Source organism: Xiphias gladius, chromosome 16, assembly GCF_016859285.1.
Source record: "Xiphias gladius isolate SHS-SW01 ecotype Sanya breed wild chromosome 16, ASM1685928v1, whole genome shotgun sequence".
NCBI lineage: Eukaryota > Metazoa > Chordata > Actinopteri > Istiophoriformes > Xiphiidae > Xiphias > Xiphias gladius.
Window position 1 is genome coordinate 18601078 of NC_053415.1, and position 27245 is coordinate 18628322.

The 27245-nt window shown below is 41.5% G+C and overlaps 1 protein-coding gene across 2 annotated transcripts; it reads left to right on the forward strand.

The window, feature by feature from the left end:
• Nucleotides 1-681: 681 nt before the first annotated feature.
• arhgef7a (Rho guanine nucleotide exchange factor (GEF) 7a) lies at nt 682-26731 on the forward strand. Of its 2 annotated transcripts, XM_040148530.1 has the most exons (22): nt 682-958; nt 4675-4758; nt 9038-9122; nt 9271-9404; nt 10698-10899; nt 12374-12462; nt 13728-13822; nt 13940-14035; nt 14316-14438; nt 14972-15110; nt 15198-15257; nt 15354-15500; nt 15973-16059; nt 16216-16294; nt 16378-16517; nt 19645-19866; nt 19968-20061; nt 20370-20459; nt 20912-21091; nt 24676-24775; nt 25449-25503; nt 25859-26731. In XM_040148530.1, the coding sequence occupies exons 1-22, from the start codon at nt 794-796 to the stop codon at nt 25979-25981; spliced, it is 2589 nt and encodes an 862-aa protein (XP_040004464.1). In that variant the 5' UTR covers nt 682-793; the 3' UTR covers nt 25982-26731. The 2 variants fall into 2 exon arrangements, with proteins under 2 accessions (XP_040004464.1, XP_040004463.1); XM_040148529.1 differs by lacking the exon at nt 20912-21091 and having other exon boundaries at nt 686-958.
• Nucleotides 26732-27245: the final 514 nt, after the last annotated feature.

The following is a 27245-nucleotide window of genomic DNA, read 5'->3' on the forward strand; positions in this document are numbered from 1 at the left end:
GCAGATCCCCATGGCTCGGTGCTCAAATCCTGCTTTTTTGGACTAAATTTCCTGCCCGTTCTTGTGTTATCATTCGTAAAATTCTGTCTTTACGATGCAGCCCAATTTAAATACAGTGTCATTATTGAAGCTGGTGCTCTGTCTGCCGAGCTGTTTCCCCCTTTCGAACCGAGACCTGTCCAAAACACGCCGCAGTGTACAGCCGATAACAACAGATAGACTAGCCCGTGGCGTGGTTATAATAAACCGATAAAAAAAAAAAAAAAAAGAGCAGGATATGCAAAGCCGCGCAGAGGAGGCCTATTCATGTCATGCTGAGGTTTCCTAACCACTGGTTGGACTGGCTTGTCCCTCCGGTGTGATGTCATCCAATGGATGAGTGGCTGGCGGCTGCGATGCGCATGTATGCAGTCCGCTGCCTCAACGCATCACAGCGAACCGCACTTGACAGCTTGCCAGGTTAGAAGGGGGAAAAAAAAAAGAAACACACACACACACACACACACACACCATTCAAGGGAGGAAACCAGACCTGCTGAATTTCCACCAGGCCAGCCTTCAACCGCATCCACCCGAGGTAGAGGTTTTTCCCGCAGCCTCTCTCTCTCTCTCTCTCTCTCCCTCCCTCTCTCTCTCTCTCTCGCTCTCTCTCTTATCGACATCTCGTGCATCATTTTCTGGGATTAATTGTGTTTCTCTTCTAACGCACAGATGACAGCGTAACCGGGGCAAGTAAGCTGTTCAGATACCCAAACACAGCCGCTTTGTTGAGTAGGATCTGTTGTGACTGGACATGAATTCGGCGGAACAGACGGTTACATGGTTGATTACGCTCGGGGTGCTGGAATCGCCGAAGAAGACCATCTCGGATCCCGAAGCTTTCCTGCAGACCTCCCTGAAAGATGGGGTGGTCTTGTGCAGGCTGCTGGAGCGGCTCAGCCCGGGGTCCACGGAGAAAGTAAGGGCAATAACACCCCCCCCCACCCCCCACCCCCCCGCTCTCCTCTGCATAACCAACCGCCCGCCCCGTCGGCGTGTCTGTGTGCTGCCCAGATCCGTGAAACCGACGCGGTTTGTTGTCTGGCTTCTCTTTCTGCCCACTGGTCCATGAGGCAATTTCTTTTGTAGGTCACGGCAGCCCGGGTTTATTGTCTGCGAAAGCAACGCTATATGGTTGCACATACGTGTTGTCAGCGTGAAAAAACCCCCCCAAAAAAAACAAAACAGAGAGGCAGTTGTTTCCACTGTATTGATCTGCTCTAGACGAGGGAGCATCAGGGCAAAACGAAAACCGACCGATCACATCTATCAGGAGCGATCAGATCCACCAGGTCGTAATAATGAAGGCCTCGCTTAATGTGTTTCAATGCAGCTCTGAACATTCAGCAGATCTGCCTTCTGGTTTGGTGCGTCTGTTTCAGATTCCTCTTTGGCCAGGGCGACGCGGCTTGCGTGTCGGTGTATTTTGACACGCACAGTGCACACAGTGTGATCGGCAAGGGATGACTGGCTGTCTGTACACAGACCCTAGCTATAGGAGTGGGCCGCCATTGACTGCAAAGGCGCACAGACAAGAGATGGACCCTCTCCCCATTTAAAGAAACAGCGCAGTGTTTGTGTCTGTCAACGTATAGCCTCAGTCCGTTTAGACAGCCGTGCCTGGGCGAGCGAGTCCATGTTTTCCTTAAAAGAGGATGTTCTGCTCAGGGCTGACTACAGCGCCATAGAAGCGTGAGAAATTTGCCTGTTAAATGACAAACAGGTTCCTCCATTACCCCCCCTCCACCCCACAAACACACACACACACACACACACACACACTGACAACGGGGTGTTGTTGAATTTCTGTGACATAATCAAATTATGCTTTGCATCTGTACACATCAGCATTTCATCGAGGTTGTATCTGCAATGATGTGTCTCTGAGCCTGTTTTGAAAAGAAAAAACAACATCGCTGAACATTGTTCAGTGCTATTGGATGAAGCCCTAATCAGTGCGTGGCATAATTAGTCAATATACTGCTGGTCTACATTCTGATAAATCTGCTGCCATCTCATTTCAGGGAGGATTTAATAGCTTTTATTTGCTAAGAAGATTTTTTTAAAACTTAGAAAACAGTCCCTGGTCAGTGAAGACAGGTTTCTGTAACTCTTGAGCTAACTCTTAAGAATAACAACCACCTCTGAAGCAACATATCACTAATAGATCTGATGCGCCAAAACTGTAAATGAATACAAAGTATGTTGATAATGATCATAATGATGATAATAATAATAATAATAGTAATAATAAGAACTATAGTAACAATAACACTGCCTGTCCTATATAGTGTAGGATATTTTTAGGCTGATACAGATCAATATTTGAAGTCTAAAAAAATCTGATAACAGTTTATTGGCCAATACCAGATAGTCTGTATGTTTTTTTAATCGATACCATAAACTATTTTTTGTTTTCGTTGGGGAGATTTGGTCATTAGAATATAAGAATTGTGGCCAACATGTGCTGAGCAGGACATTTATAGTTGAAAAACAAACTTGTCGGTGCTCTCTGGTGGACAAACAATGTAATGGAGACACTGTCTCTCAATTACCTTAAACAGATTTTTGTCATATCTGCACTGACATTTTCTTGCTACTTTTCAGAAAACATATTCACTGATTCTGGCTGATTTCTCAGTCTAAACACTTCTGCTCCCACTATTTCTACTATTACTACTAATAGTATTTTTACGTTTTCCCCATGCTGTGCTTCCCATTTTCCTTGTTGCTAATATAATAATGGGTAGGGTGTAAATCCCTGGGCAGTATGTGATGCATCACTGGCCCGCCACATCCAGTCACTACCTGGCCTAGATCTGGCGTCTCAGAGATGCCACGGGCCAGAGTTTTGTTTTGGCCGGGTGCCCGTAGCCACATTCAAGTCGAGTAATTGCTCTCAGCCCGGGTAGTACTGGATGCGTATGTGGGCTGGGAGAGAGTGGGAGATGTGGGGCACAACTGGGCCATGTGTCAGTTGCCATCAAGGTAGAGGCAAGTGACATTGCCTCTATAGACCAAAGATGCAAACAGGAGGCAGTGTCGTGGTTCTTTCCAGTTAGCTATAAAAAAAAAATCCTCTGTGCTTCCCTCATTTGCATCTCTCCTTTGCTCCTCCGTTTCCCTCCACTTGAAGTGCAGTGCAATGCATTGGGGACATGCAAGGCCATGATGTTAGGATGGTGGAGGCAGCTTGTTTAGTCTAACTTCTACCTGTGTTATTCAGTTTTATCTAATCTAAAGAATGTCTTCTTTTACCAATGACACAGTCTATATAATTGCTCTACCGTGCATTGATCACTGAATGTTACAAGCACACCTCCCGGCCCTACCTCTGCCCGGCACTTACTTAGACAACATGATCTTCGCACCTTCTCATCTTCATATTTGCAATAAGGACAATGGGAAAAATATGAGGAGAAAACTGAAACCGAGGCAAATGAGAATGTGCAGGCCAGAGAATGGATGATGTGAGTAAATTGGGGTAAAATGTGAGGAAAGTGCTTTGAGGAAAATTAAAAGAATCGAAAACGTGAAAAAACACACGTGGGAAAAAAGGTAAATATGAAGGAAATAGTAGATTTTTGCAAGTACGGGGCCTAGTAGCGAGAAAACAGCAGGGGGGGGTAAATAACAACAGGTTTGCAATTAAAGGTAAATATATATTTACTCTCTGTCATATATTTACCAACCTATATAGCAGATATATCAGTACTGGAGTATATATCGACCGATAAGTGACAAGAACTATGATTAAAGAAATGCCCAAGGTAGATAAAGATAACAGTGGCTCCTTCGCACCGTTTGTCCACCAGGGAGCACTGATAAGTTTGGTTTTTTCAGCCTTTAAATTTCCCGATCGGTACATGCACGCCTCCTCGTCAAAAACGTTTATGTTATGTTGTGTTTTGTTGTGATGTTAGAGAGAAATACCAGCCAATCAGCGATGATCAGAGTTGAGCAGGCTCTCGTCCATCTATGTTGGTATTGCCCTCAAAAATCCTCCATCAGTCAGGCTCTCACATATACCGTGTGTGTCTCTCAGTGGCCACTTTATGAGGCACACCTGTACAATCTCATGTGATCCAGCACAACTATTTTGCCATAAAATCTACTCTCGTGATGCCCATAACGTCCGAGTGGTTTGTTGGCACGGTCGCGGAGGTGTTCATTTATTACATCTTTTTCTTTCACCGAGGTCAAAGTCAGCGACAGCGGCGTTCCTCCCCATTTATAATCAGTGATGGCAGAACGTACGTTTTCCTACTATTTCTCCTCTCACCCGTGTCGTTCAAGGAGGTTATTATAAAAACCAGTGCACCCATAGGTTGCGACAACATCGGTAGGGGGGGGGGTCCCTATTTGTCAACGTCATTTCCCTCGGACCAATACTACAGCCTCCTCCACTTCCCCGCTGCGGGACTTGTGTTCAGCCTCCCCGGAGTGTCAGGCCCAGTGCAGGCGCAGGCAGTAGAATGCGTGTCGAGAGAGAGAGAGATTTAATCGTAGGGCTAAAAAAACAAAACGAAACAAAACAAAAAAACCAACGAGTCACAGATAACCGCGGTGTGAAAAGCAAGACACCGGCGGCGTGACCAGGAGGTGTATCTCTAACAAGCGTTTTCGTCTTTCCAGATTTACCAAGAGCCGAAGAACGACGGCGAGTGCCTGAGCAACATAAAGGAGTTTCTCAAGGGCTGCACATCGTTCCGCGTCGAGGTGAGTGCCTTTTCACACCCGCGCTCGCGTCTGGTCGTTTTTCACGACCCTGCCTTGCATGTAGAAACCACGGAGGGGTGAGGCGTTCATGTCCCAGAGAGGACTCTGGTAAAAAATAAACAATGGGGCTCACGGAGCGAGCGGACGGACGGAGAGCCCCGGCCGGGGGAGGAGGAGTGAACTAGCAGCCGAGAACAATCACCCATCGCCCGGCCGCGAGAGCTTTGCTGGTCCGTCCGGTGGCGATGTGGTTTGCGACGTTCTGGCAAAACCTCGGGCGACACTAAATGGACAACAATAAACACTGTAGCCTGTTTCCCATTTCCCACTTAGATTTAGAGGCGCCCCGACAATGTTTACTCTTTCAAATTAATGCAAAGCTTTGTCCTCGGGTTCACGCGTGGCTTTATTGTCACCACCAGTTCACACCAGGCAATGCATAAACATTTTCTCTTTTTTGCTAAAAAAAAAAAAGAAAAGAAAAAATTGCCATTGCAGCTATGGACAATATAGGACCATGTTTATGCAAGTAGGTCTCGCTCTAACATGGTAATTGCAGTCTTATAATTACAACGTGCAAAGTCCAAACATGTCCACGGATTAAGACCTCAGCCATGCGGGCCTGTATAGAAATATTTAAGTACATTAGAGTTTCGCCCTAATGAGGATGCCTCCGTAATCTTTAGCAAATTGAGCACAGCGTGCCGTTTAAGGCTGGTGCATAGAGGGGTCATTGAACCAACCATGGTCTGACAATGAAACTCAGTGTTCCTCAGCGTTGCCTCTCTCCTCGGAGTCTCCAAGCCACTGATCAAGAGGTGGAGATGGGGTGAGACAGGGCACTGTCATGCTGAGTGTGTGAGACGTGCTATTTAGTAGTTACATGCAGCTGAAAAGCCAGTGAAGCAAAAGACACCCATCATTTTTATTTTTTGCGGAAGACCTCTGTTTGTTTTGGCGCGTTACAGGGACAGGTTCTGGCAGCGGTGTTGAGCAATAAGCTCCAGTTTTCAAAGTAACAAATAGTCTAGTTGCCCATCATAACCACTCCTTTATATCACGCTGATTTGTCTCTTCTCTGGAGGACGTGCTTTACATAACACTGCAAACAATTTACTATATTTTATTTAAGACTATATTTGGTCCTTGCATGCGAGAGTGTATTCAAATGCATGTGACTTTTCCTTTTTTTGAGTGAACTGGACAGGGCAGGATTATTGTAGTTGGGGATGTGGCAGTCCTCCCGCTCACCATCTGTGGAGCAAAGATGGATCTTCTCCAGGGCCCAGAGCACTGCTGGCTCTGACCCCAGGTAGCTGCGGCTGCAGATTAGAGCAGTGGCCGCTTACATGTGCAAGACAGAGAGCTAGACGCTGTGCTTTTGGAGTCCCGACCTGCCTCGTTTTAATGGAGTTAAGCTGGAGGTTTGGCTGAGCATCAGCATGCTGGTCTCGCTGTGTTTGCATGTCTGTATTTCAATGGGATTGATCCCATTTTAGATCTAATTTGGATACCTCCCCGAGATTAGACGCTCAGGCCCGTGTCTGAAACATAGGCAGCTGCCGGTACTGACCTTTAACCTCTAATGCCTTTGACCACAGGAAGTGATCATTAGAGTTCCCATGACCCCACTGGTCCCCCTGGAACAGTAACTTTACCCTCCATCTACCCTGGCAATAATTGTAGATCCATCCGTCTCAACTAATGGTAGAGTTTGAATCCATTACCATCAAACATGAAAACCATAGAAGTTTGTTGTATTGTAAAGCTACCACAGTAGACGTGTAAGGCTGTGTAAGGTATTTGGACAGACGGACGTATTTTTGTGGGGCTGACTCGAGGTGAAAACTTAAAAAATGTCTTGTTTTGTCCAAAACTCTAAGATATGCAATTAGAAATACTGTAAATCACAGAAAAGGAGCAAATTGTAACATCGGGAAGCGGAGAATATTTGCCATCTTTTGCTTGATTAAACAAATTTCCCTCATATTACACTATATTAAATCGAAGATCTTTGGGTTTTGAACTGCTAGTCAGACAAAATCTTTAAATACATTATCCCCAAATTCTAAGGTACTAAAAGGAAGTAAGATAAACTAAATTAAAGGCATATATTATTGCAGTCAATGATTAGCTAAAGCCTGTGACCAACAGTCATCAGCAGCGGGTCTGTACTGCAGCCATCATCAGCAGAACTGGACGTATGAATGGGCCAGGCTGATACATCAAACTAAATGTAAAAACTCTCTAGTCAGGCTATAGTCTACACTTCTCGCTTGCCTCGGGTGCTTTTTGTCTTCAGCCTGGTCTTTGAGAACTGAGACACACGATCATTTGTTTTGACGCCAGGTAACTGGCCTGGCCAGTGAAGAACACGCGGCTGTTTAGTTGGAAGGAAAACTGCTCGGCTGCCTTGTCTGTATGTTTAGGACCACCGCTGACCATGAGTCCAGTGTCGTACACCTTATATGAATGTGCATACTTAAAACTGAAAGTCCGGTCTACAACCGCATTGTTTTTGTTTTGTTGCCATCCAGTGTCGTTGTTTAAATACATGCTAAATGTACTCTTAACTCCCTCACTGTTGTACTCTACTGGACACTCACTGTAAGGGAGATTCGCAGAAGCATTAATATTTAAATATTATTTAGTGTATTTAAGTAATCTCCTACTGTGAAGTATGACGTGAACATATCCCATTAACAGTAGTGTACATGGAGTAGTTGGTTGTAATACCCTGTGCAGGTAAACAGTCATTTCCTCAATCATGAAAAGTGTGGGCGCAATTTGCTATCCTGTTGTAGCCTGCTGAGTCACAGAGGGGTGTTGCACCATTGTCTCAGCCTGCGCTGAGGGATCATTACCTGACTGTGATGCTGAGGCCTGGCAGACGTGTCTAAGCTTGTCATGTTAGTCATGTTCATTATCTCCCTGCATGAATGTTTAATGTGCACCGTTCACTGTGTTTCACTTTTTTTAAGAGATGTGTAACATTTTTCCTGATGGGGAACCTGTTAAAATGTCTTCTAAGGTGTGGGAAGAGCTCACATTTTGCAGTTATCATGGGAAAGAAAAGTAAAGCACAAATACTGAATGTGGTTTGTATTTTCAGTTCCAGTGGAAGTATAGGACGAGTGAGGCAGAGGGTGCTCTCATATAAATGCTCGGGCAAGGACAGCGAGTCTTTTAGCTTGTACACGCACAAACACATACACATGTACTGTCTTTTGAAAACACACACTCTCGCATTCACAGTCATTCACATATTCCCTGAGGGCATATCTGCAATCAGAGCGGAAGATGAAAGAGACTCTCACACTCCCACCACATAACAGTCACTCACCCTCAGAATATATATGTATAACTGAAGCAGGAGTAGCTAATCATTTGAGGACAACTACAGTCATCGACACAGATACAATCACTGCCATTCATACTAACCAAGAGGCTAGTGAGAGTCACGCTGAAAGTGATACAAACAGTCCTTATACTTCTACTGCAGCGAAAAGGATAAGGCTGGCATTATTCTACATTTTTCTTATTTTCAGCAAATCCTATTTAAAAAATCCCAAACCATCAGTGCATTAGTCTATTTCTCTATACATTCAGACTTCCCTGCTCTGCCTGTGACAACCATGCCTCGTTCACGTCATCGTAGTTACAAGTTTTTGACTGGTAAATAGCGTAAAACTACTGCTACTTCTGAAAGCTGCGATATATCCGACTTTGCACTTAATAATACGGAAGTACCTGAAGCCAAGCACGCAGGGATACCTCACTTCAGCCAAACTCTGTTGTTCAGTGCGATTAAACCCAAATGTAATGGATATAGAGTTTTACTGTCAATGCACAGCCATTTTGACCTTCACTTGAGCAATCAGTCAACTTTCTTGAGTTGTCTGATGTGAATGCCTTCCCATAGGCCAGCCTCATCCTTTTATGCTCTTGCTCTTCATGAAGTAGGCAGATGAGCTCAGTTTCTGTCAACACCCTTTGCAATACAAATAATTCAACCCAGTTTTGTAGAATGCTGTAAACGGTATCTGTTTGTAGCTGCCACCGATATGTGTGTCTGCTGAGCTCGTGTGTTTCACCAGCTACTCCCGTCAAAGATAACGAGATTTATCGATTGACCGCTCGATGCTTGTGTTGAGGCCAAGTGATGACACAGTCCTGCTGCGCTGGAATTGGCGATTAACTTTAAAAGGGAAATGCGCTTGCTGATGACTCTCTGGCATTCATGCTATCCCTCCTTCTGTGTCCTCTCTCTCCCCCACAGCCGTTCGAAGCCAGTGACCTGCTGCTGGGACTTAACTTCTCAAAGGTGCTGAGCAGTCTGGTGGCTCTGAATAAAGTGACTGCAGGTTAGTCAAAACATGTGCAATATGAGTGGGTTTCATGATGATGTGCGTGGGGGTGTTTTTATGAAAGACATGCGGGTAGTCATAAACGTGTGGGCGCTGACTGCAAATACCAGGTCTGGTGTATTTGTACTTTGCCCTTTCTGTCCAGATATTGGCGTGGGTAGTGATTCAGTGTGTGCCCGACACTCTTCAGCCCACCGCATCAAGTCGTTTGAGTCACTGTCCTCTCAGGCTTCGCTGGGCCGATCCTCCAAGCTGCTGCAGAACCAGTTTCGCAGTCTGGTGAGGTCAACACTCACTGCCAGTCACTAACAGCACAGTTTACAAACACAATAGATCTGTGTCACTGAAAATGCTTAATGTGTTTTTTTGTTATTTTGTCAGCATTGAGTATAAATGAATAATCAGTAATAATACAAAGTAGATAATTGAGTGCAGTAGTTCAGTAATGGTTAATTACTGTTTCCAAGTTGTTACAGAGAATAATTATATAGTGATGAATGGATAGTTAAAGTCCCTGTGCACCCACACATGGTGTTTTGAGTTATTTCTGCTGATAAGACCTCTTGTCAGGTTGAAGGCGGTCAGAACGATGCTGCAAAATAGGGATGTAATTAGACTTAGTGTAAAAGCTGCTGTCACACCCAATTTTGCTCCCCATTCACATCCATAAGCAACAGGACGTAACGTATTCACATTTATTTGCTTTGGTTGAATATATTTATATTTAAAAAAAAAACCAATGCGTATATACTAGTTCATTCGTTCATCATACTATCATACTTAGTGTACTTCGTCATAAAGTACAGAGTTGTGCCTCGTTTGCTTTGTGCAGACACTCCTGAGAGCAGGCATGGGATGTCCTCAGTTAAGACCAACAGGAACAGTTCATAATTTTCTTTTAAAAAAATAAATAATTAATGTAAGCATTATAACCACTAGATCAGAATGCCCACTCTTGTAAGCTTTGTACAGACACTGGTATTGCAACCTAAGCAGCAATATCTTACTGTTTAGGCACTGATAACAAATGGAGATGAAATTGAACATCTCCTAATAGTTCCTTTAAATGAAACTAATCAGGAACAGGGCAAGTTTCACGATGAGAGTGAGATGACAATTCTCCACGTCCCTCTTAAATGAAATTTATAGTTTGTAGTGAGTTTGTCCCTCCTGCTATCTTTCACAACTTAGTCAAGCCAACAACCAGCCATCACAATTCAGTCAAGTCAGGGCAAGACTCTGCTAGTTACTTATGAGAAATTTTACCAGAAAATGAGGCAGGCTTTTGATCAGCTATGGAAAAGTTTGCAGGAAAACAGCAAAACTGCAATCACAGTGGAATTTAACCTTAAAAATTTTGCTTGCAACATGGTAAAGTCCGAACCAATGGAAATAACGAATATGATGTATAATGAGTAATAAATGAGTAATAAATGTTGCACAAATTTGTTTCCATAACATGTATGAAGCCTAACATGGTTCATAACGCAGCTCTGTTCTCATTAGACACAGTATCTGTTTTCTGCTCGCTGCTTACGTGTCCCTCTGCTTCTTTCGCTCCTCGTTTGTCAGGACATGTCAGAAAACAGCGGACAGCAGTTGCTGGTAAAGGCACGTTTCAACTTCCAGCAAACCAACGAGGATGAGCTCACCTTTGCTAAGGGTGACATCATCAGTGTGACTCGTCAGGAGGAGGGCGGCTGGTGGGAGGGGATGCTCAATAGCAAGACTGGGTGGTTTCCTAGCAACTATGTGCGCGAAGTCAAAGGCTCTGGTAGGTACCTCAGCTACTACTTCTGGGCAGCGGGTACCTTGAATATGATTGTTGATAGGATGCTCCACCCCAAATTTCAGCGACTTAATGATGATTAGAACCTTCTGTAATATATACTGATAACTCACTAAAAACATTTTTACAGAAATCTCTTACTCAGAGACACCCCCATGCTATTTTAAAACTTGGTCTCACTACACCCAGATATTAATACAATAGTGTAGTGATTAATTAGATTATGGTATATTTGTTACAGCCTCCGAAAATTGTCAGTTGCCTCCTTCAAACCCCATAATTCTGAAAAGGTCTCCTGCTCCTGCATTCCTCTGTGAATGAACACGGAGCAGCTTGACAGATTAAATAATATACTAAACAGACGTTTTCACATCTCTCAGACAACAACTGCCAAATTGTAGACAACATCACAGTTGCCATTGTCATTGCCATTCCATCTGGCCCTATGACAGTAACACAGCCCCACATCTGTTGCCTCTCGAGGCCCGCTGTGGTTTGTTGTTTGTAAAACTGGCTGAGATGCCATGTGGCAAGAGGCAGCACCTCAAAATCTGATCCTCTGTTTGAATGACATTTTTTTTTTTTTTACTTTACCGATTTAGTGCAAATTTTTGGTGAGTGTAACGACCAATGATCAAGATATTTCCAATTCATCACCCAACTGACATAGATATATTTTCAGTTGCATTGGTTCAGTTCAGTTCAAATCGTTTTCATCCAGCAAGAGGAAATCTTTTTGCTGCAAGGTGCATTGAAATATAAACACATAAAGACGTGTTTTTGAGGTAGTGTTACTCCATCTGAATAATTAATATTGTGAGTACAGAGCCTAATAAGCACACAGAAAACATAAACACTACTTGAATGCCTGATGTACACTTACTGTGGATTTAGAACAGGGTAAGCTGTTTTGTGCTTTAGATGTGCAATAAAAAGACAGCCACTAAAAACTACTTTTGTTACACAGACTTTGTTGTTATTTAAAGTCAGTAGCATTTCTTTACGGAGCCAATAATATCTTTGATTTCTGAATTTGGAAGCAGGAGCATCAGTTTGAAAACACTGTAGTGTTTTCACTTGCGTGAATTACCTCTAAAATGTATGTCATTAATCTTTTTTTTTTTGTGCCTTTTTCTTCAAGTAATAATAATGATTTATGCTCTTTCATGATTTTTTTTAACCGATTTAATACCAAATCAGCATTCATCCACAGATAATCTGGGAATTACAAATCCTGGTACATTTGTAACATTATTTATAGTTGTAAGATTATTGCATATATATATATGTGGGCAGGGCTGATAAGGCCAAAATACTGTCAATTAAATTGTGTGCAATGTTTCGGGCATAAATTACCTCAGTCTCAGTGTTAATTGAAATTGTTCATTTGCTTTACTGATCGTGTAATATATAAGTAGGGGCATGTGCCCTAATTCATTTCTTTGATTTCTGGTCACAGACAAACAAGTGTCCCCCAAGTCTGGCACCCTTAAGAGCCCACCTAAAGGCTTTGACACTTCTGCAATCAGCAAGACGTACTATAACTTGGTAAGGACGCAGCTCAGCAGTTATTTGAAATCTTGTTTTCCCGTTTTTTTGCTTTCTTACTTCTCTGTCTCTCCTTTCTCCACTAACATCATGTTGAAAAGGTTTATGTCTGTCTCCTTGGGGGGTTTTACTAGTGCCTGGTCTTTTTAAGTTCTATCTGTATCTATGGTTTTTTACATTCAGTATTTCTAAATGCGCTTAGTTACAAGTAATTAAATGGAGTACTGGGATAAAATCTATTTGACCTCTTCAACCACAACGCTCTATAAACAACTCATGGACATACACTCTCTCCTCTCTTCTTGTCAAAAATGCTCCATGACTACTGTTGAAAATGTTCCTGCACCTGAGGGCAGGTGTCACTCCCAAAGCTGTGATCACAGTTGCATGATAATCCCAGTGAAATTATTTTTTCTTTTCACACACACTCTCCTGGTGTAGGACGCATCTTGTAGTATTTCAGTGTTCCCAGAGCAGACACCTCTAAAACATGTGGGATGTGATGATGATTTGTTTGGTAGTACAAGCTGATTGTCAATAACTCATAGGACTGAATCAATATTTGGCTTGTTAATACTGATTTTATTAGAAAATGAAATGTTGTTATTTGGTCAGCTAGTCTCACCCACCTCTGATTTGATAGATATGCGGCAATATGCTTCATTACAATTTCATTATATACAGTAGTTGATCACTGTCACTCATTTTTTTGATCAGCTATACAGTATATTCATAAATCAATGTGCAAAACACTCATCAGTTATGTGGCTCACCTTCTGATTGACTTTATAATGAATTAATCTATTTTTCCCTTCATAATGTACAGTATAAACTCCAAAGCAACTCTGAAGCAAAATATGTTTATGTAGTTTCATTACGTGTTTGATTTTGGTAGAAGGAACGCTTGCAGTTTCAGCACAGTTTAAATTTCATTACTTTTATGAAGAAATTATATTATTGATGAACATTTCCTGTACTATAGATATCTTGAGCCAATCTGTAGAATCAGTTTAAGGGCTAATCAAGACATATTTTACTTGATCAGTAATATTGCAGTAAATTAGTGTTATAGTGTGTTTATGTTTTATTAACTCAAAAACTGTGGCAGTAACTCATGAAATAAACAACACACTTAACTGTAATCCACATGAAAAGTGAGTATAATAGAGAAAGTGGTGTTTTACCAAAGCCTACTCCAATTTTTGATATATGGACACTTTCTAAATTAAAGCTGTTAAAGTTTTTTTTACCCCTTTCTATTGTAGGTGTTGCAAAACATTTTAGAAACAGAGACAGAATATTCCAAGGACCTTCAGAGCCTGCTGACGAACTATCTGCGACCTCTTCAGAGCATTGACAAGTACGACTTATTTACACTTATTTGTGCCCTTTCCTAAGAACAAATCTGACTTTCCTTTACATGTCACTGAATACGTAGTCACCATTTTGCTTTTCCCATTATCACTTTTTCCTCCAGACTGAGCAGCTCGGACGTGGCTCTGATTCTGGGAAACCTCGAGGAGATCAGCACCTTCCAGCAGATGCTCGTCCAATCACTGGAGGAGTGCACCAAGTTAGTCCCTCCTTGCAAACAGCCCCTCTGCAGCAGCATCTTCACCGTTTCACAATAAGCAGAGGGACATCTAGTGTTGGGCTGACTATACTACAGGGACGATGGATCAAACCATAGTCTTTGGAATATACAGCATTATATATTTGCGATTTTGTAATGTTAGCCCATAAACACACATTCCATATACTTCTGCACCGGTCTATTTTCTTATCAGTGTAGGAGAGTTTGCACAGATGCAGTATATTTTTATCAGTGTGTGTGATCTTTCTTTTTCCTTAAGGCTTCCAGAAAGCCAGCAAAGGGTGGGGGGCTTCTTCCTCAACCTCATGCCACAGATGAAAGCTCTTTATGTCGGTTACTGCTCCAACCACCCCTGTGCAGTTAATGTGCTCACCCAGTACAGGTACGTTTATACATCAGCTACATTCGGTATGATTTTTATAGTGTTTTAAACCTGTCTTCATGCAGCACAATAGGTCACATGGAAAAAGAAAAAGGTTTCCACATCACACAGTGTTTAATTAATCAAAAACAATCAAAACAGATGATTTGATGTTAAAAAATAACTGTTAGTTGCAACCCCTATGAGTGTGTTTACCTACTCAAAGTTAATGTCCGTATTCATATCAGTGAGCTTGTCCACCTCCAGGAAAACTTGATTATAAAGGCAGCAGTACAAGAGAGATCTAACAATCCAAAGCCCAATTAGCGATGTCTGACCTTCAGTCTTTTTGAAACCAATGTAAGCTAACTAACAGAGGCAAAAGAGCCCAGTTAGTTGCTGTCTGAAAGGTGTGTTTGTTTCAAACGCTGTGTCGATACCGTTTGTCATGTAGAGAAAATATTCAAAATCATTGCAGGTCATCAAGGCTGCATGATAAGCTACATAATTAATTTGTTTTGTCACTATCGCTCTCTCTTTCCCCCCTCTTGCAGTGAAGTATTGGGGGAGTTTATGGAGGGAAGGGGTGCAGTCAGCCCTGGGATCCTCACCCTGACCACAGGCCTCAGTAAACCCTTTATGAGAATTGACAAATACCCCACCTTACTCAAAGAGCTGGAGAGGCACATGGAGGTTTGTGTCCGTGCAGAAACATTTTTCTAGATTCGATGATATGTTACGATGTGTGTTTAATAACCAACATATTTCTTTTTCTTTCAGGAGAGTTATCCTGACAGGCCAGACATTCAGAAGTGTATGGCGTCTTTCAAAAATCTCTCTGTAAGCTGAAAATACTTCCTGTCTTTTCAGAAGTAGCATGTAACCAGACTCTATATGAAATGAATTAATAGCAGTTCTCTTTTCCCATTATGTCAGGCTCAGTGCCAGGAGGTGCGGAAGCGTAAGGAGCTGGAGCTGCAGATTCTAACTGAGTCCATTCGGCTGTGGGAGGGGGATGACATCAAGACCCTGGGCTCCGTGCTTTACATGAGCCAGGTCTTAGTTCAGAGTCCTGGCTCAGAGGTACGAGCACCATCTGCCTCCTTCACCTGCACTCCACTTTGCTATAAACTGCCACAAAACTCATTGGCTGTGAATGTAATATCACAATGCACGAAATACGGTGTTTTTATTGTCATTTAACTGATTAATGCTATTAAGCAGTACATTTTTTTTTAATTGCAGTAGCATATTTGGGTGATCATGGTCAAGTACTTAATGTGTGAGGAGAGTTCATGTTTGTTAACTAATCAAAAGGACATCACAGATGTAAAGAACTGTTGGTTAATGAGTAGAAGTATAGGAGCAGCCAGTTTCCTTATATTTGATCATAGTAACTCATCATGAATCTTTGATCCGAAGTGGGCCTCAGTCATGTTTCCATAATAGAGTCGTGATATACAGACTGGATTACACCTGATCATTTTCTCGTATTCACTCTCTCTCACCCCCTCTACATTTATCTCTCTGTCGTGAACCTCTTCCTGTGTGTCAGGAGAAGAGTGAGCGTTACCTCATGCTCTTCCCCCACGTCCTCCTCATGTTGTCTGCCAGCCCAAGGATGAGTGGATTCATATTCCAGGTGAGCAATCAACACTTTATCAGATAAAACTGATTTAAAGTGTCTTCTCCAATCCTCTCTGCAGTGTTAAATCTCTGAGTTCTGTACATCATATAGTGGATGAAGGGTCCCTTCTCTTTTATGTTTTGTGTCTAATCTGATGATTTCCCTCTGCAGGGAAAATTGCCCCTGGCCAGTATGACAGTGACCAAACTAGAAGACTGCGAAGCCCATAAAAATGCTTTGGAGCTCAGTGGTAAGACCGCGCGAGATGAGCGAGATGCAGGGTTTAATTCATTTACATGTAATGCCTTCAACAACGTTGTCCTGTCCCTGCAGGCACAATGTTTGACCGTCTCCATGTGGTGTGCACCAACCACCAGGACCTGCAGGACTGGGTGGAACACCTGACCAGACAGATCAAACACACTACTGCCACAGCACCCAGCCACAAACCACTCACTGTTCCCTGCCACACGGTCAGGAGCTCATGATTACATAACCGCATACAGATAACTGTATTTTAATTCATTTGATACCCAATCTAGTGTAAATAACAGTATATATATGTGTGTGTATATGTATATATACGTGTGTGTGTGTGTGTGTGTGTGTGTGTGAGTGTGAGTGTGTATATTTATGTATATATGTATATATGCATGTATATATGTATCTATGTATATATGTGTGTGTGTGTGTGTGTGTGTTTGTGTGTGTGTGTGTGTGTGTGTGTTTGTGTGTGTGTGTGTGTGTGTGTGTGTGTGTGTGTGTGGGTACGTGTGTGTGTATATGTGTGTGTGTGTATATATAGGGGTTTGTGTGTGTGTGTGTGTGTGTGTGTGTGTGTGTGTGTGTATATATGTGTATATATATGTATGTATATACACTGTGTGCACAATTATTAGGCAAGTGAATATTTTGACCATATGATCATTTTATCCATAATTTCCAACTCCAAGCTGTATAAACATGAATGCTTATTGGATTTAATGCATATCAGGCGATATGTATTTGTGTAAGGAGGGAGGGTGTGGCCTAAGGAGATCAACACTCTATATCAAGGTGTGCATAATTATTAGGCAGATTCTTCTCCTCAGGAAAATTGAGTCAAAAAAGAGATTTAACTGACTCTGAAAAGTCAAAACTTGTAAAAAGTCTTTCAGAGGGATGCAACACTCTTGAAATATCTAAGATATTGGGGCGTGATCACAGAACCATCAAACGCTTTGTTGCAAATAGTCAACAGGGTCACAAGACACGTGTCAAGAAGAAAAGACGCAAATTAACCGCCAAAGATTTGAGGAAGAATCAAACAAGAAGCTACCAGGAACCCATTATCCTCCAGTGTTGCCGTATTCCACAACTGCAACCTACCTGGAATGTCAAGAAGTACGAGGTGTTCAGTTCTCAGAGACATGGCCAAGGTAAGAGAGGCTGAAACCCGACCACCTCTGAACAAGACACATAAGTTGAAACGTCAAGAATGGGCCAAGAAATATCCGAAGACAGATTTTTCAAGGGTTTTGTGGACTGATGAGATGAGAGTGACTCCTGACGGACCAGATGGATGGGCCCGTGGTCGGATCAGTAGTTGGACCTTTTCAGGTTGAAAACGGACTCAAAATCAACTCTCAGACCTACTGCCAATTTTTAGAAGACACTTTCTTCAAGCAGTGGTACAGGAAAAAGTCTGCATCTTCCAGGAAGACTTTGCTTTTCAAGCAAGACAACGCTCCATCACATGCATCAAAGTACTCCACTGCGTGGCTGGCCTGTAAAGGCCTTAAAGATGAAAAACTAATGACATGGCCCCCTTCTTCACCTGACACCCTATTGAGAACCTTTGGGCCCTTCTTAAGCAGGAAATTTACGGTGAAGGTAAACAGTACACCTCTCTGAACAGTGTCTGGGAGGCTGTACAAAAAGTTGATTCTGACTAGATCAAGAAACTGACTGACTCCGTGAATGGAAGGCTTGTGACTGTTATCGAAAAGGAGGGTGGCTATATTGGTCACTGGGTTTTTTTTTTTTTAAATTTCAGAAACGTTTATCTGTAAATTTTGAATTTGTTTATTATTCTCACTTTAACGGGTGAAAATACACAAGTGAGATGGGAAAATATTTTGTTTTTTCATTTAGTTGCATAATAATTCTGCACACTAATAGTTGCCTAATAATGGTGTACATATAGATATTCTCTCAAGGATTCAAAACTTCACTTTTACTACTTAAATGTTCAGGTTTGAGGGTTTGTTAACATTTTGGATTGACCAAGAGCACTGTAGTTGTACAATACCAAAATTAATCCTCAAAAATACAACCTGCCTTTCATTTATATGTATGTATGTATATATGTGGATTTCTCACTGATTTTACAGTGTAAACCCTAAAATCAGTATGCCACGAGAGGCTGGTTCCTATAATGCCTAGCAATCATCAAAAATGACTATTCAGCCTTCAAGTGAAGTCATTTACTTCTCTTACTAGAATGGCTGTAATACACAATTGAATTTAATGAAATGAATACATACACATATTTAACAAACATTCAGCCTTGCCCCTTGAATAAACAGTCAACAATAACGATCATTTTATCTACAATAGGCCACTTGCGTGTTGGTGGCTGCGTTGTGGCAAGAGGTAACTGTTTTTGATAACCAGAAATCAATCTGCAGGACCTCAGTTATAGTGAATTATTAGAAATAGGGGAGATGTCCTATGGAGGATGTCTCCCTTTTCCAAATCATGATGTGTTTTTGGGAATGTCCAACTTTGAATAGACCTCGGGATGGATGCAGGACACACTGCACACTGGAGGGGTTACATATCTTGTCTGGCCTGTGAATACTTTGGGCCGTGACCGTGTCGGTAGCTAGTCTTAAAAGTTATGGTAGGACCAAAATTGAACTATTTACATGTTTGTCTGACTTTTTTCAAGTTAAATTTGAATACTGAAGATTTGATTTTCCGTTCACTTGCGTGCCATCACTTCCTCACTTGAGTGACGAGCTAACATTTCTGTAAGGCAGTTGCATTTTACAAAATCAGCAAGCAGCCTTACCTTTTAATCATTTTTCTATGTATGGTGCTGATTTCCAAAAAGCTATCACACTTGCTTCTCAGATTGTGTGATACCATGATTTCCATTCAGAAAGGTCCCGTGAGATTTCTCCATTTTGGTTAGCGACGAGAACAGTTTCCCAGTTTATTTATAGGGCAGTGGGTCAGATGGACAGTTCATGATCGCACTGGAGTATGGGGCATGGTGTATTGCACTTACACGCTGAAAAGTTTGAACTTAAACAGATGATTACAAATTTTATATATTTAATTTTGTAACCAAAACCCACATAAGTAGTTTAAAAAGAATAGAAAACAGGTTTTATTTTACATAAAAATCTTTCCAATGTATTGTAATCACTCTTTATGTAATTAGTATAGTTCTTAAACAGTAAAGAGTGTGTCTTCCCGCTGAACAGTACATAGTGAACTTAGATCGTGTAGGTTCATTTAAATGTGCTCAGGTATTTAAGAACAATTGTTAATTAGTCGAGGAGCAGAACTGTCCATTGTGTAATAAACAACCCTTGTTGTTTCGTTCCTCAGCTCCCGTCTCACCCCCTCACCCCATCCCGGCATGCTGAAGGGAGGGCCATGACAGTGGCCCCCACATACCACACTCTGCCCCACCCCTCCTCCCATGGAACATCTCACAGCACCATGATGTGGGGTCCACTGGAGCCACCCAACACCCCCAAACCCTGGAGCCTGAGCTGCTTGCGGCCCGCACCCCCACTCCGGCCCTCTGCTGCCCTCTGCTACAAGGAGGTGAGGGACAGTCGGAAATCTTTTTGTGTGTGTGTGTGTGTGTGTGTGTGTGTTTTTTGTTTGTAGATTTTCAAATTTTCATAAAGATTTCTAATTTACAGGATCTTAGTAAAAGTCCTAAGAGTGTGAAGAAACTCCTTCCCAAACGCAAACCTGAGAGAAAACAGTCTGAGGAGGAATTTGCCTTGAGGAAGAGTATGTTTAAAGTCTTTCCTTTCTATGTCCAGGGTCTGTGCCGAAGTCAAAGACACCTAATGTGATCATTTTTTCATGTTAAAGGAATAGTTTGACATAAAGTATTCCACAAAACACATATTATTGTTTTTACATTTCTGTTTGTGTACAGTTAATACAAACAAGATATAATGTGTTAATTAGTTTACCTAAGAGGTGCTGGTGGGCAGATTTTGGACAGCTATGAGAGTGGTATCGATCTTCTCGTCTCACTCTCAGCAATAGTTTAATTACCTACATTTTTTCCCCTGGCACCCTCTCGCTCTCAGGTACAGCAGCTCTTGAAGAAGATGCCCAGATCCTGAAAGTTATTGAGGCGTACTGCACCAGCGCCAAAACCAGGCAGACACTGAACTCCAGTAAGAAAATACAAAGTTTTACTCATACATGTACATGCACAAAAGAAGAGAGGTTCATGCCGGAGCTTGCCGTCTTCGTAATGACTATATCTGTATTCCATGACTCGGTGCCTTTCTTTAACACTGGTATTCTGAACTGATCTTTCTAACAGTATCTTTTCTTCTTTCTGTCTCTCCTCCACTCCTCACTCCTTGGCATTGCTCGGGTTTACCTGGGCTTCCTTCTTTCTCTCTTTCATCAATTATTGTTCTCTCCATACTGTACTATAATTTTCTCCTTGTATTCTGATTTGCTCCATCATCTCATTCTCCATCTCTCATTGGTTTTATGATTTACCATTTGTTGCGTGTTGCGCATGCTACCCCCCCGCACCGTCACTCCTCTCCCTTCGCCCACCATTTCTTCCCTGTACATTTGCAACGTCACCTTCACCTCGGCCCGCCTCGACCAGCCTGGCAGGGCACTGACCTGATGCACAACCACGTGCTGGCCGACATGGACCGGTCCTGTGTGGACTCGCCGGGCCGCCGTAGCAGCGTGTCACGGCCAGAATTGACCTCTGACCTTTCGGAGGACTCTGACTATGATTCTATCTGGACGACCCACAGTTACAGGATGGGCTCAGTGCCGCGCAAGAGCTGCATCTCTCACCAGAACTAAAGAACGTACAGTACTGCCACGCTGTACTGTAATGTAACGTACAGCACGTTTACCTCTTTTATCTTCAATGTATTAAAGGAAACTAGATTTTTTTAATTTATCTATTTATTTTCTATTATATATTTGATCATTTTTTTGTTAACTTATTTGGTTTATTTATTTTTCAACAGTTTCTTTGAAGATGTTTAAAGCATCTCCCTGTTGCCTTTGCCACTTTCCCTTTTATGTGCCTCCTCTCTTTCTGTAGTTGTCATGCAGTAAGTGTTAGGTAATTCTTGTTAATTTATCTTGAATGTGACCACTCCCCTTGTTTGACCATAAATGCGGCGGACTCTCTTAGCAGAGAGTAGAGGGGATGTTGGAGTGGAATATGGGGGAGGGAGAACCATTGGGTGGGAGAGATGGGGACTGAGCTTTTCCTGTCTGATATTCAGATGTAATTCAGGAATGAGTGTATTCTATTTACCATGCACTACTACTCTCCAGTATGTGTTTTTAGAGTATGTATGCTCAAACATAGCACAGATGCGACACACGCACACACATACAGGTTCAGGCACATATGCCCCTGCTGCCTGGTAGTATAGCAGCATGCAAATGTAATATCCAAATTCTTAACATTTTATATCATCGCTCTTTTCATAATTTGAAGTTTTATTCATGTTGCCAGCCCTAAGCAGAGTAATATTTAACATAACCAGACCACTGCTGAATATTTAAAGTCCTTGCTAACTTTAATAGTTTGTGAAACTCAGTCCGTTCTTTGTTGTAGCTGCTACAGAAAGAGGAGATCATCACATACACTTCACCTTCTAGTCAAGCTTTTACAAACTGGATAAAAGCTAGCAGACCAAGAACGGTGAACTTAGGGGTCTGTTCACCCACATTAGAAAAAGACATGTTTTAACACTTACCTCTAGTAGTATCTAGCAGTGCACATAGCTTTGGTTTTATTTGTCCAGGTTTTTAAATATCTTTCTGGATGAGATTACTTCCTCCGCTCTAATGCTGTTTAGGTGATAGGAATAGGATTCAAATGTGGCTCTGAAAAATGACATGTTAAAAAATGAAACACCAGTAGGTCTTCCCAGAAACAATTTCTCATTTTCTGGATAATCTCACCTCACTGTCTGCATTTTTAGTTGGAATGACTTCCTACTGAAGATTTTATTTAAAATTTATATCTTCAATCTTGTGAACAACGCAAACGAAATTCCAGTCACATCTATTGCATTAGGGTGGAGGCCCGGGGAAACTATGTGGATGACTGGATACCAGCACTAGAGTGAAGTGAGATCATGTGTTTTTGTATTTTTGGTGAACTGGCCCTTTTAAGTTAACATTTTAATAATTTACTGTATTGTGTAGTCTCCTAAGCACCATCCATTTAAGCCTGATCTTAGATCCAGTAATGTTGCTGTCTTTCAGTGGTTCCACAGGGTTGCATTTACGGTATGTCATGTTTTAAATCTCAAATTACTCTAATCTCAAAAAGATTCATATAGAACCAGGCATAGCGTGCCAGTCAGACACTAATAAACTATAAACTACAACCTAATACAGCTACAGTCCTGTAATACAAATGGAATATCTTTGTTTGATAGAGATATGTCACCTGTTAGTTAAAGGAATAGTTCCACACTTGGGGAAATATGCTTAATTGCTTTCTTGCTGAGAGTTAGATGCGAAGCATCGATACCACTTTCATACAATATGAATCTGAAGCCAGGAGCAGGTTAGCAGGTTAGGAAAGGAAATAAGTGTATTTAATTTTTCTGTTTTAGTCTTGTAGTTACTAGATGTGCCAAGAGAACAGGAAATAACTCAGTTTAAAGTTTAAACTAGCTAAGGTAGCAGATTCTTCTTCTTCCAGTCATGCTAAGCTAAGCTAACCAGGTTCTGGTTCTGTCTTCATATTTACCGTAGAGAGACGATTGTCTTACCTAACCCTCGGCAAGAAAGCGAATGAGCCCATTTTCCAAAATTTTGAACTGTTTCTTTTAGGTGTAGCTGTTGCCGGCTCTGACTATTTGATGTGATTAGCATAATGTCAAAAACAAACATCCCTTGTGTCATAACAAACTAGCACCTATGCTACGGCCTCATAAGCCAGACATGCCGTTGTGCTATCTGGCTTGTGAGGTCTCCCATGCTATCTTGCATTAATGACTATTTTTATGAAGAAGTATTTTTACAGTATTGGTATTAAAAGTACAGTTTGGCATCCACTTAGAGTCTATCTCCTCTTACAGTAAGCAATGTGAGTGACATAAGGAATATATAGGTCCATGTTACAGTACTATTTAATGTTTCTGAAATTATTTCTTTATTGTATTCATTATTTTGTATACAGGCATTATTTTTAATTTATATGCTATTCTGTATGTCAATGTTTACAAAATGATCCCTGGAAGAATCATTTGTTTTCTTTTTTTAAATTTTATTGGTCTGTATCAAAGTTTACACTGAAATTATAACATGAAGTGTTTGAATTATTTTGCACAATCATGTAACGGGCCAGTGGGTGGGGGGTGGGGTAGAACCTGTTAAATTCTGTACTTTCCGTCGTCTACCTAGAGTGTGTATGATATAGTCCTAAAGGTAGACCTAAGTATTCAGTGTTACTGTAAAGTAAATGCTCATTCGTAGTGTAAATGCTCACCTTTGGTGTTTTTGAAAGCGCTGAGGGTTAAAAAAAAAAAGAAAAAAGAAACAGACCGTGATTATACGGGAACATTTCTGTGTGAACTATTCATTCAACCTCAGAATACTGTCAGAGTGGACTTGAAATATGAAGAGCACAGAGTCTCCCTTTCTGTAAATATTAGTTGTCATGGAACAAGGAAAAAAAAATCCATTCTACCTTCTATGAGTATTTGAGCTAAGAATATCACTGTCCTTATATCATGTGCTATACTTTGTGACAGGCGTATTCTGTGATTTAAGAAACTAAGTCAAACTGTGGGACAGGCAGGGTGAAGAGACTCACTGTCTTTGACCAACATTGTCCTCTGTGTGCTCTAATACTGTATTCAGTTCACACATGTGACCATGTCTTATCTGCAAACGGCGCCTTCAGTGTATTTGTTCTACACTGCTGAAGTGTTCAAGTCCCAAACGCTGTATTATGAGTTTTGAATAAATCTGTCATTTGGTAGACACTGGCATTCTGGTGATTTGTTAGAATGGCAGATTTGATTGTGTCTGGTGCGTGTTTTCATTTGGGGAAGACGGTGGAGTTAATTTCAGATTGACAGAGAATTGTATTGTGAATGAATTTGGGGGGGGGTGCCAGATATTTCCACAGCCTCTCATTTCCTCTCACTCTCCTTTGGCTCTTGTCTGATATCTTCCTTGTGCATGACTAACACACTGCTACTACCAGTTGTGGTGTATATTTGCTTCTGTTTGATGCTGTCAGTCCTTCCAATAAAGAAGTTCAGACAGTGGTCTGAAAAAGCAGTGTGCTGAAGATGACTCGGTACTGACTCATCTTACTACAAGGGGAGACAAAGCAAAGTACCAAGTGCTGAGTGCTCTTCTGTTTTGAAACAGGACCACGAAGGGAGACAGGGCTGCATGTGATCATCCCCGGTGAGGAGAAGGTCCTTGTGGAGGATCCCAGTCGCAACGGACAAAGTACAGTGGAAGAAAAGTAAGACGATATGCTTCTCCTTTGTCCAGAATCAGTCTTTTACATATTATAAATCCCATGGGACTATTTTCAGCATGTGGATTAATTAATCCATTTAAAAAAAAAAATACCATTTGAGTTGGGTGATCTAAAAGTGAAAGGTAAAGTATTCCAAAGCTTAGGAACAAATCAGCAAATGCACATTCTCCGTTCATTTTAATTTAATTTACATTTAGAAAATACAAAAAATACCTCAATACTTATCCTTCAAGTACACTGTTTCATGTCTGCTGCTACTCTTAATGTCGTCATTATTGGTAGACCAACTGCTTTTGGTTTATGCTACTGCTGTGAGCTAATAGTATAGGCTCACACCTTATCATGGGTGTCTTAAAACAACACTCACGTACCCAAATGTACAATGAAACATTTCCTGGTTGGTATGATTGTTCCTCCTGCCCATACTGACCTTGGAGTGATCCATTCCTGATGTAAAACTAATGTAAGAGATGTGGGACAGAATCCACAGCCCTTGTTCTGTGCAATTATTTACAAAAATTACAGCGGACTTAAACTTTTGAAATGTGCATATTGGCATGTGAGTGCTGTTTTAAAATCGACTTAAAACGATGTGAACCTATCCTTTAATAAGCAGCCTTCAAGGTTCTGACTCGTAAATCTCACTGTCTCAAAGGAGCCTGGTGGATGTGGTGTACGCCCTGAGGGATGAGGTTCAGGAGCTAAAACAGGTGAATGTTTGGAATGTTTTATGATAGATCATGATGGGGTGAATTATCTTATATATGACTTAGTTAAAAAAGTTAAAATTAGCTGCTTTGACACTCTAATTTGAAAAATGTTAGCTGATTCAAGGATAGGCATAATGTTAGCTAAGTGGAATTAAATTGATCTGTCATTACCTCTTTTGTAAAATGGGTTGGGTTTTTCTGTTTGTTTGGCACACATGTTTGAAACATGAGATGTTTCACATTACTTGAGGTAATGAAACTGTCACCTTAGCTGTAGTTTTAGCCAGGGTGGCTAAATGTCTTCTTTGAATCTCTGTTACAACGACATGAGTTAAATGATTGTTTTCCACAACAGGATAATAAGAAGATGAAGAGGTCACTGGAGGAGGAGCAAAGAGCACGGAAGGATCTAGAAAAGGTTGTGAGGAGGATTTTAAAGAGCATGAATGACCCAACATGGGATGAGACCAACCTGTGAGGCTCTTGGGCATCGTCTCCATCTGAAACTTTGAAAAGAGAGCGTGTATATGTGAGGACTTGCTCGTACTGTGTGTGTGAAATGCAAACGTTCACATACATATTTGAGGCTGGTTGTGTGAGTTAGAGCAAGAGTGCCTCTGTAAGCAGGTAATTGTGTACTTGCTTCAGATGGATGCGTGTTTGTTTTGCTCTTAAGAGGGATGTCATTACTGCCCCTTTTTGTAAGACAGGAATCACTGGGACGTAATGCTGAACAGCCTCGACCATCTATTCCACGATAACAATCCCTGAGCATCGGGTAAGAAGGTGAGGAAATCACACACTTCCATCACTTAAACATCCATCATCAGCATCTTTGGCCATGTTCCGCATGGCTGGAAGACAACTGGGGAGAGATCCTCTCCCTCTGCAATCATTTCACAGGACGCATTACACAAATGGTACATTAATGGTGTTAATGGTCGCAAGGGCCTTGGACAAGTCTGAACTTGAACCATGCCATTTCATAACCTCTGAATTTATTTAATTTTTTTATGAATTAATTTTTGTTGGGTCTCCTTCCCTGACACAGGCAGGGAAAGGGACCCAACTCTAAGGAAACTTGTCTTCTCTGTTTCTCTGTATTGTTTGACCACTTTGCGGTTTGACTTTATTTTCTGGGCATCTTAAGGAAATTGTAAAGATATTAACTGGTACTGTATAATGTAAATACTGCTAAAAGATGAGCCTTTGTCCTTTGGGAGAAATAAATGTGTTTTTAAAAGAATTACTTTGAGTTGCTGCTAAAATCTGTTCAAATAGAAAGGAAAGGAGCAAGGAAAACTGATCTCTGTCCGTTACACACACACACACACACACACACACACACACACACACACACACACACAAAAGCATGAAGGATGGATTACCAACCAGGTAAAGCAGGCAACTGCTGGCAGCTGCCCTGCGGCTCCAGACCTCAGACGGCAAATTTGTTTAAGAATTTGTAATCCTAATATACAGTGTCAAGTAAGGTAAGTCAAAATTTAGTTTTAAGAGATTTAATTTTATATTGTGCTTATATGGAATTTATACTTAAATTAAGTGATGTTGAATAGAATTGTCTCAAAAACTGACACAAAAAAACCATGTAGTCCACCTTCATAGGATTACTGGTTTTGTTTCTTTGTCTCTTTGTGCACTGCACTGTATGGGAAACTGGAGGTGGGTAGGGCCCAAACAAAAAAAGTTTCTTGCCCCGGCGCCCCATAACGGGTTAATCC

Excerpts from the sequence above, each read along its gene's own strand:
- arhgef7a (XM_040148530.1), top strand. The coding sequence starts at position 794 with ATGAATTCGGCGGAACAGACGGTTACATGGTTGATTACGCTCGGGGTG. Across the intron at positions 14,036-14,315 it reads TCACTGGAGGAGTGCACCAA|GCTTCCAGAAAGCCAGCAAA; the intron begins GTTAGTCCCTCC and ends TTTTTCCTTAAG. Across the intron at positions 15,501-15,972 it reads TTCAGAGTCCTGGCTCAGAG|GAGAAGAGTGAGCGTTACCT; the intron begins GTACGAGCACCA and ends CCTGTGTGTCAG.